At 35.9% G+C, this 10,766-nt stretch overlaps 3 protein-coding genes across 3 annotated transcripts; 1 reads left to right on the top strand and 2 right to left on the bottom strand.

Moving 5' to 3' along the window:
- Positions 1-1,083: 1,083 nt before the first annotated feature.
- On the top strand, positions 1,084-2,605 carry LOC107902757 (ethylene-responsive transcription factor ERF084). The gene has a single exon (XM_016828880.2). It carries the CDS (start codon positions 1,107-1,109, stop codon positions 1,944-1,946), a length of 840 nt encoding a protein of 279 aa, XP_016684369.2. The 5' UTR covers positions 1,084-1,106; the 3' UTR covers positions 1,947-2,605.
- Positions 2,606-3,317: 712 nt separating this feature from the next.
- Positions 3,318-5,583, bottom strand: LOC107906432 (F-box/LRR-repeat protein 2). The gene has a single exon (XM_016833414.2). It carries the CDS (start codon positions 5,245-5,247, stop codon positions 3,529-3,531), a length of 1,719 nt encoding a protein of 572 aa, XP_016688903.1. The 5' UTR covers positions 5,248-5,583; the 3' UTR covers positions 3,318-3,528.
- Positions 5,584-9,527: 3,944 nt separating this feature from the next.
- Positions 9,528-10,766, bottom strand: LOC107902756 (leucine-rich repeat extensin-like protein 3). The gene has a single exon (XM_016828879.2). The coding sequence runs from the start codon at positions 10,764-10,766 to the stop codon at positions 9,528-9,530; it is 1,239 nt and encodes a 412-aa protein (XP_016684368.2).

Raw genomic sequence — 10,766 nt, 5'->3', positions numbered from 1 at the left:
AACTAAACACATTCTAAATAATAATGAAAACATCAGTTAAGATGTTACAAAGGTGATATTCACTACTTAATTCTCTGCTACTTAGCTTTTTAGATTTAACGAGTAAGAATTATTTAGAATTTTCGCTCATTTAAATATTGAATTGCATGTACAAAATTAGATTAGAACTTGTTTTGGGTTATAAGATTCCACCAAACACCATCAACAAAATCGACTCAAAATTATAAATCTATAATAACTGCATTTATATTACTACATCATTGTCATGTTCACTCTCTATGAAAAAATTATAAATTTAAATTGTAATTCTTTTTAATTTCAATCAAGAATGTACAGTAAAACAAATAAAATTTACAGCAGTATGATGAAAAGCATCATCGACACATATCTCGAGTCAGAGCGTCAAACAATCTAATCTTTTGATGCCAAGCTGACGCCAAGCAATCCAACGCCTATTAACTATCAAGTACCCTAGGGATTACACACATTAAATACCCTATTACACTCCATAATTTCTCCCCAAATTCTGGATTGCCCATCATCTTTACTTCATTCACAATCATGACCCTCGTCTATTTACTCCCCGACCAGAAACTAGAGATTGAATTAGGGCTTAGGGCTATTTTTGACCTTTTAAACCTCTTAATTTCCACTCCATCAAATCAACTTTAGTCACACTTCTAGTTTGTTTTTTTGTTTTTTGTTTTTTGTTTTATATGTACTGATATCCTTAAATAAGCTTACTTTAATTTTCATGATTGTCGTGTTACGTTTTTGTCCTCTACGAAAAAAGGTGTTCAAGCATACATTTGTTGTAAATTACAACGAAATAGAAGAACAAAATAGGTAATCAAGCAAGAGATATGGCAACGTAAATATTACGGATTACGGTCTCATCGACAATGACATTGACAGCAATATCTCCAAACCCAAAATCAAATCTTATTAAACCCTTAATTAAAATAATTTTAATTTACGTAATGGGTTAGATAATTTCTTTTAATTTAATTAAATAATAATTTGTTTCTCCTCTATAAATGTAGTTAATGTTACGCACACCTATCGAACTCTACATATCTGTCTGCTCATTTACTCCACCTCTTACAATGCAAAGCCCCGCCATGGTAGATTTCCGTTCTTTGCAAGCCGTTCCGTTCTTCGATACGCCACAGACGTCTGAAGCGTCTTGGCCATGCGATCGCCCCGCGGGTTCCTCACAATTCCCTTCTTGTTCCTCAATGATAGCCCCCACCTATTTTTACAAGCGAAACTATCCACCCGTTTGCACTGAATTCGCTGGTGTTTTGTCACTTGATGGCTTTGATAAGAATCGTGCAAATGCAGTTGAAACCACGATCGAATCCGGTCCAGAAATGCCGCCAGTTCTCGATGGGATAGCCGTGGTGGTTGGCCAGCACGTTCTCTTCGGTAACAAGGCCAACCCCACTACATCCAACCGTAGCAGCGATGGCGATAGGCCAGGTTTCATTTCGGTGTCACAACGTTTCGGGGCGAACAAGAGAGACCTCGGTAGTAGTGTTTCAGTGCAGAAAAGCTACAGGGGTGTGAGGAAGAGGCCGTGGGGAAGATGGTCGGCGGAGATACGCGATCGTGTTGGACGGTGCAGGCACTGGCTAGGCACGTTCGACACGGCAGAGGAGGCTGCACGTGCGTATGATGCGGCGGCGAGGCGGCTGAGGGGGTCGAAAGCCAAGACCAACTTCGAAATTCCATCGGTTTTGCCAGCTCTGGCATCACCCTCCACCTCGTCTTCATCTTCAGAGGCAAAGAAGGTTAAAGGTAAAGCTAAAACAGTGAGGAAATGCGCAGTGGTGACCTCCGTGGATCAGCTCTTCAGTTCTGATAGTAGTTTTGGTGGCAATGAAGGGAAAGGGAAGTCGGGCTTGGTACTTACTACTAGCAAGGCTACTACGTCAAATAAGTAAAGAATGCTGGTTTAATATGACGGCCAATGCCAGTTCCTCCCTATTAGCAGTTTCTTAAAATTTACTTTAATCCTTTGTTTCTTTCTAGAGACTTGTAACCGAAACTAATGATGGTGCGTGCCAAGATGCTTTTTTATGTTTTCCTTTTGCATGGTGCATTGAAGCAAAGTACCTATCTGGGCTTTTTCAGGGTTGTAAGTTGAAATCTAGGAAGATATATATATATGAAGATATAGAAAGAATCTGACAATATAGTCGTAATCTGTTCTGCCATGAAAGCTTCATCTTAATGGTTTTTTGGTGCTCGGGGTGGGTTTCTCTTGTGTTGAACTGGAAGTGAAAGTGATGGTGACGGTACGCTGGAAGCAAAACCAGTGGAATGTCCTCGTAACGAAGATGAGTGGTAATGGTTTATTATTGCATGATGACATGAATCTTCTACTAGGAGTTCTGGTTGTGTATGTTTAAACTCCCAAGAATAATTCTCTGTTGTTGGCGTGGTAGTAGTACCTTTTTAAAGCAAATTCGATGTTACAGTGTTTTAGTGAACAATACACATTTTAAGCGAATCATCTGCCGCTCTCTAAACCTTCGACCAGGAAACAATATTAATCTCATCTTCATGTCTTTGCCTTGTAATGATCTGTGTGCAATTATTACAAAAAGAAAATAACACTTCTACTAGTTAATTCATGTGTTCATTTAATTGATAATATCTCGTATGAGGTTTCTAAAAAATGATAACTGGACATAAAGAATATAATAACAATTAAAATGTAATTTTGACTTACCTGTGTAAATAATTTATAATTTCTGAAATATCATACATTAAAATAAATAATTAGTTTTGCTTAATTGAAATAAATATATATAATGAAAAGTATAAAACGATTAACTAAATAAAAATCAAATTCATAAGAGGGTTAATTCAGATTCACTAAACCTATTAGCCAGACTATAAACCTAGTTTAGACTGAAAGAATGAAAAGATGGGTATCATCATTGTTAATTAGCAGTAGCTTACATAAGCATACGGGAAAAAACTCAAAAAGGGCTAATTTCCTTTCAAATCGACCTGGAAAGCCGTGGGTGAAACTCGAGAGAGATTTTCAGGATATTATATATATCTTTGCTTTCACAGCTGGTTTCATCCATCTATAGCCAGCTCAATTTCCATGAGTTAATAAGAGATTCAGCTATTGTATCACTAGGACCGAGTGTTAATAATGGTTAAATTACAATCGGTAAAAAATATTTTTGGATACAAGGATAGTTGTGGGAAGTGGAAAGTGTTGGCAATCAGATGAGGTGGAGAATTTGGAGTATATTATATACAAACTAACAATCAAACAAATAAAATGAAACAGAGTCTGAAACGAAATGAATATATTATAACATACGTATCATAGCAACATATTTTATATGCAAAGTATCAAACAATTAGGTTAAGTTGCAACGCAGTAGAAAGTACACGGAAATAGAAAATGACTAGTTCATATGAGATGCAATTCTAGTCATCACATTGTTTCGTCATGTTAACTGTGCACAAATCTGAACTTAAATGGAGTGTGTCGAAAAGCTGCTAGCCTTGACAAACTAAACATCCATGGCGCAGGAAAAAATTCCTCTGGTTTGCAGTAGGAACAGAACCACATGGCAGGGTAATCTTCCTCAAAGATGGCCTTGAAAGCACCATCCAAGCTACAATGTCTACACTCACATTGTTACACCATCTCAAGTTCATCTCTTTCAATGCTTTGCAGTTCACAATCACGCCTTCAACTCCTCTGGCAGTCACATTCAAGCAACCTTCCAGATTCAGACGGGATAGGCGCCCACATCGCTTCCCGATTGAAGCCAATGCCTCATCGTTAATTGCCAACCCCTCTGCCTGCAAAACCTCTAGTTTAGGAAGTTCAAAGTCCAATTCAAGATTATTAACGCCCTGGCATCTACTGATCTCTAAACACCTAATCTGCACACAACTCTTCAAAACTTCCAAGATGCCCTCTTCCGTAATACCCGAGCAGTAGGTAACGTCGAGTACTTCTAGATTGGGGCAAACATAGGAAGCCATTTTCATGCATTCATCATTCAAATTGTTATTCCAACCCAAATGTAACGACTTGACTCGAGGATTCACCACGATTTCAGCTGGAAATGCTTCCACCCCTAGGTTTGTTCTCTCCATATTGATAATTGTTAGCAATGGACAGTTTCCCGTAAGATTGAACAAGGTTGAATTGGTAAGCTTAGAGCATAAACTAAGGTTTATAAAGGTTAAATTACCAAAAAACTTGGCTAATTCTATTATGGACTCGTCATTGAGAAAATTTGCTCCTTCAAGATCCAAGTATGCAAGGAACTGGTACTTGGACAAGAGAAAATAAATCCCATCAAATGTGAAGCAAAAGCAGCGAGAGAGAACAAGCTTGTTTAACGGAAGGTTTGCCTCAGCTACTAAACACAACAATTCATCGGATATAAACGAATTGGAGAGATCAAGCTCGCATAAGCTTCTGGCATAGGAAAAGGAATCCAGAAAACATACATCTAAAGAAGGAATTCCAATTCCGTTCATGAAAATCGACTTCAAATTACCAGTTTTACGAATAGCCAAAGCAATCCCGTTCTGGGTAATGAAATCGCAATCACGAATCCCAATTTCAGTCAAAAACATACAATTGGAGGATAAACTAACAAGAGCTTGATCGGTTATAAAGGTATTACCGGAAAGATCAATCTTGCGCAGTCTCCTGAGCGACGAGGCCAAACCGAGGATCCCATAATCTGTAACCAAACCCGAAAAGCTCTTGGAATCCAATGACCCATTAGGGGAAAACCCACATCCATGGTCAGGGTAGCTAATGTCAACCACTTCAAGAGAAGGGAAACAATTCCCGATCTCAATCAAATCAGAGTCTTTCAAAGACCCAATGTTGGAGCAATTCAAATCCGTCAAAATCCTAATTTTGGAAGCCAAGCATTTCAAACCCAGTAAAGGGAAACACTTGTGGCAGGACACGTCGAGGGAGGTCAAGGGCAACCCAGACTGAGAAATGAGGGAAAGAACGGAGTCGAGATTGCCGTGGAAATCACGAAAAGCGATGGCGGTGAGATTGGGAAAGCGGAGGAGGAGATGAGGGAGGGATTCAAGGGTAGGGTCGGTGATGGTGAGACTGCGGCGGAGATGATTGGTGATGGAAAGAAATCTTTTGCAGACTAAAGAAAGAGGCTCGAAGTAGCGATGGTGTTCTAAGAAACTGAATATTGATTCCCAGCATTCTTCTGGTAATTCCATTCTCGATTTAGTGGGGAAGAAACTGAATGCGAGGCCAGCCACAGGAAAATAAAAATTGATCTCAAATTCTACATTTAATTATAAAAAATATGGATACAGTACTTTTACTATAGATAAATCACAAATCCATAAAATTTTAACTTTATTGCCCATTCACCATAACCGTCCATTACTTTATACCCACTTAAATTTAAACAAAATGAGATCCAAACCATTTCTTCTTCTTTTTCTTTCTTTTTAAATTTGCAAGGCTCCATTCACCCATCTTCTTCTCCCTAATGCAGAGTTATTAAATCAACAATTTTTTTAACACTTAATAATTCTTTTTGAATTCGTTTAATAAAAAAATGAATGTCTCTTCAATAGTAGGAGCCAAAGGAAACAGTGATTAAACTTTTGTTAATACTTCAAAACCTAGAACTCAATTCCTTCTCATTTGAATTGTTTTTTGAACTAATGGTTACCATGGCTCCATTTAGGCCGAAACACGAACAAGTGGCGTGGCCCAATATCAATTCCTTAAATCTTTAAATTAAAAATATTTTTATACATGCGAATCCACCTCATTTTACACTCACAACAATATAAGCATCAATTTAACTAATATTCAGTCCACAACATGAAATCTTTTTTATTTTATTGCTACATGTTATTTTTGTTAAAAATTTATCATAGATAAGTTTTGAATTTGGTTCATGTAATATTTGTAATATTGAATTTAATAACTGATAATTTTATTTTTTATTGATGTATTGAGTTGAATTATTGTGTTTTTATAATTTTAAAATATATAATATATTTATCTAATATATAAGATGTCATAAAAAGAAGTGATAGATTTGATAAAAGAAAATGTAAAATGTTTACAAAATAAAGATCGATAATTAAAGAAACTCTTACTAGCCAAATGTTATGTCAAAATGTAAGATGACTTTTTTATATAATGTCTAAAATTATTTATAATCCCTATCTAATATTTAAATAGGAGGAAAACACGTTTGAACACGCTCAAATCCACATCCTCCTGCATTGGCAATGTAAAATCCCAGATCTAACCTGATTGTAGGACCCAAATACATGATGTTAAATTACGATACCGAACCAACTCAAGCTATCTCATTTATATAATCACAAAATTTAAATCATAATTATCATTCAAACCAATTTAAATCATCAATCATACCCACACACATGCATTCATAGTATTTAGGATTTAAATTATCATCATTCATAGATTTAAGACTCAAATCCAAACTTGACTATCAAATTTCAATATTTTGTCTCAAGAAAAAGGCCTTATCTTATTTTAAGTACTTTTGCTTCGATGTCAACATGTCTCAAGACACTAGAGGTGGTGTCTCGAGGTTAGGTCTTGAGACTAGTCTCCCCTATTTTCTTAATTTAGCTTTGATGTTTGAATGTCTCGAGACAAAAGGTTCTTATCTCAAGACTTGGGATCAAGGCAAAACTAATTTAGCTTCAAAGTTTACTTGTCTCGAGACGAATACCGCTTATCTCAAGACTTAAATAGAATTTTCTAGTCTCGAGACACTAAGCATGAATGTCAAAATATAAGGTAAATTTTGTTCCTATGGTCATGAGACACAATGATAAAATTTGTCCTAAATGCACATTTCAAGGGTCCAAACTAAACCAAATGGCACCTTAAATGTACCTAATCTTCAAATCAAAGTAACACCATCAATCTAACACATATAAACATAATCAAACATCATCAAATCATAATCACCACTGCACCAACATTTAACCATCTATTTCTCATAATCAAACTTATATAAACTAGTATAGTTATCTAATAATTAAAGATTAAAATTCAACTTATAAAACTTCATAGACCAAATATCAATATACCAAAATGGCAATTTAAACAACATGACTAAAACAACCTAGGTACATGTCATTCCAACTTAAACACGTATATACATACAAAAGAGGTAGCAAAATTATTCTTGAGATGAGTTGTTGAGAATGAATGCTTTGAAATTTCCAACTTACAGAAAACCTCGTCCAAGACCTGCACACATAAATAAACAAAATTGTACGTTGAGTATTGAATACTTAGTGCTACTAATATAATTCAAATATATTTTATTAAGAATAAACTAAAGTAATTATATATAACAAGTATCAATTACATTAATATTTACTACTTTAACTCAACATATCATTTTTCCAACTTTCTTATTAAATTCACATTTCAGTATCAATTCTCGTGATTATTCGTTTTGGCCCCTATTATTCGACGATTGACAATAGAATGAATACTTGGATCTATATACATCGAATAAGTCCACATCCCTTTAAAATTAGGACTATTTTATTCTGTCATCCCTGGTTGCCCAGCAATGATGAGTTTTAATATGTGATTATTCTACCATCTCGGGTTGCCTAGCGACGATGGTTAGCAAATCACTATAATGGTGACCCTATGGCATGCCAACTATACTAGAAGTACGTCTAGCATCATTTAATGGGACATTAACATCATAATCTTTATTGTAATATATATCATTATAATATCAATGTTCAAATATTCATAATCACATCCAAAACAATTCATTATTTATTTCAAATATCACCAATCGAATCTATTATTCAAAAATATTCGTAAGAGAAATATACAATTACCTTGATGCATAGTCATATTGATTATAATGACTAATTAATTTACAAAAGCAAATTGAAATTGAATTATAGAAGCACAAATCACAAAAGCTATCCAACATTCATCTTTTCCTTTCCCTTCGCCTTTGATGTTCCGACATCGTCTTTGGCTACATTTGATAATACAATTACAGACACATCGCTAATCTCGTAATTCAACATAGTTCAATGAAATCAAACATGAATGCATTTAATTCAATTTAGTCCTTTACTACTCTAATACTCGAAACATTTATATCACACAATCTATCCAATCGAATTTAGACTTGACTCAATAAATATAATACAAGGATCTCAAGCTTTCAATTCATAACATAATCTTTTTAACAGTTTTCAATTTCTCTCAATTTGGTCCCTATTATTAATTTTAACTAAATTTCTCGCTAAGTTCAACATTTTTATTACTTAACTTACCAAATCTTAATCTAACCCACATAATTATCTATAATCCATGATATTCAACTTCTATTTCATCTTAGTTTCAACAATGATATCTTAAACTAAATTACATAATAGTAAAAATGAATTAATGAGTCGGCTAGAGTAGGATTCGCACGTGCAAAATCTGCAAAAGTTTCAAAGGAAAAACTCACCTAGATCGTTAATTTTGGATCGGCAAAAGCATGAAGAACCAAAATCCTTTTCTCATTTGCTAATAAAACATTGGTTAAATTGTTTTTATCACCATGTTTTATTTGTCACATTAATCCTCCATTATTCTTTTATTCAATTTTTATTCATATTTTTTTCAGTTTGCAATTTAATCCCGATACTATAATTATCAATCAATTCATTCTAATTTTACTAAATAATTTAATCTATCACTATTGTAACGACACATGAATTTTCACTTTCAAACTTAACCATCTCATTTAGCAATTCAGCTCCAAAAATGGGCTTTTTCGACACCACTAAAAATTAAGTTGGTACAAGTAACAATTCCGATGTCAAATGAGCTAAAACTCAGTCGGCAAATCAAGTCAATTTAATTAATTGATACTGTTTTTAAGTACTTAACTAAATTAATGACATAAGCTTAGTTGGTAAATAGTTAAAATTTTTAAGTTTTATAGAAAGTTTATGATTTTTTAAACCTAGAATAAATGCTCATAAAACTTAGAACTTAAGACATTATCTCCCACCTTGACTAAAACCTAATTTATTTTTCATCAATTTTCTATAAATAATCAAGTCAATTTTTCTAAAAATAATCTAGTAAGGATGGATGATTTATCAATAAAAAAATCAGATCAGACCATTCAACTGAACTTTTTAATGAAATAATCAATCTGAATATATAAATTTAATTTAATGTTGAATTATAAAATATACAACTAGCTAGTTCAACAAAATTAGACCAATTTATTAGGTCTTGGACTTGATTTCATGTTCTTCCTTCTTTAAATCAAACTTTCCGTGCATTGCTATATCCATTGAACGTAAACAAAATATTATACATGAAACAGGAAAAACTATGCATAAAGCAAACCTAATAAAAACAAGTCAAACTTTTCAACAAGGGAAAAGCATCCGTCAACTACCTTCTCCTTATTCTAAAAACATATATTTAATGCTGTGTAATATAAGACGGAAGTTTAATTTTTAAAAGGTGGCGAATCAAACGATGAGGGAAGCTGGAACGGTGGCAAGAAAGATTGTGGAGGCGACAACATTGGCTGCACTGGATCAACGAAACCCGTATCTGGTGCTGCTGGAGTCGATGAAAATGGAAGCGGCTGCTGAGGAATCTCAGGGATTGTGGGAACCACCTGTGGTGGCAGAAAGACATTTGGTGGACCAGTTGACTCAATGGGTGGTGCATCTGTAAAGGGCTGTTCTGGTGGTAACAATGGAAGTTGTGGAGGGTCAGGTGGTGAAGAAAATATGGGGACTAGAGGTGCCGGGATAGTCACATCAGGCGGCAGATCTTGTGCTGGCGGTGGAAAAACTATAGGCATAAATGGCGGTGCTGGTTGAAACTCATCTGTTGGTGGAGCGAATATGGGCAGAAATGGCGTTGTTGGTGTAAATTCATCGCCTGGTGGTAAGTTCGGGTTGGTTGGAGGATCAAATATGGGCTGAACTGGTGTAAATTCATCAGCCAGTGGGGAAAATGCAGGGATTAGAGGTGGTGCTGGTGTCAACTCAGGTTGTGGGGGTGTAATTTCCTCTGGTGGTGGAAGGAAAACGTTTGGTGGTGGTGAGAGATCTGGAAGGGATGGGGTGTCTGGAGGACTTAGCCATGGGAATACTGGCGAGGGAATAACATCAGGCGGAGGAGGTGAAAAAACTAGCGGTGGTGGTGGGATTGATGGTGGTGGTGGTGAAGGCACTAATGGTGGAGGTGGTGGTGGTGGGGATTGAGGTGGAGGGGAGGGGGGTGGTGATGAAGGTGGTGGAGCAGAGACAACAGGTGGTGGGGATGGGAGTAATGGAGGAGGGGATGGTTGAACAATTGGTTGAGCAGGAGGTGGTAAAGGCGGAGGCAACGGTGGAGATATTAAAGGAGGGGGAGGCCTTCTAGGAAGAAAAGGATTGTCGGGAGAGGGAGATGTTGAGAAAGGCCATTGACCGCAGGTTCCAAACAGGAACTGAAACAAAGGGTCACAGTTTGAAGATGTTCTTCCACCGCCGCCGCTTCTTCTTCTGAGTTGTTGTTGTTGTCCTCTATGGTGGGAATGTGACCTGGCCTCTGTTGCAATTTGGTTGAACAAAAGCAAAGCTAACACTACCAAAACCACTAAGCTGCTTGCTTTCATTTCTGCTTCCTGTTTCCCGTCTCCTCGCTTATTATTTCTCTCTATATATAGGAATGCATGAAAGTGAGGTGTCAT

This window comes from Gossypium hirsutum, chromosome D05 (assembly GCF_007990345.1).
Source record: "Gossypium hirsutum isolate 1008001.06 chromosome D05, Gossypium_hirsutum_v2.1, whole genome shotgun sequence".
Classification (NCBI taxonomy): Eukaryota; Viridiplantae; Streptophyta; class Magnoliopsida; order Malvales; family Malvaceae; genus Gossypium; species Gossypium hirsutum.
The sequence above is the reverse complement of the archived record's forward strand: the minus strand, read 5'-3'. Positions and strand labels throughout refer to the sequence as shown.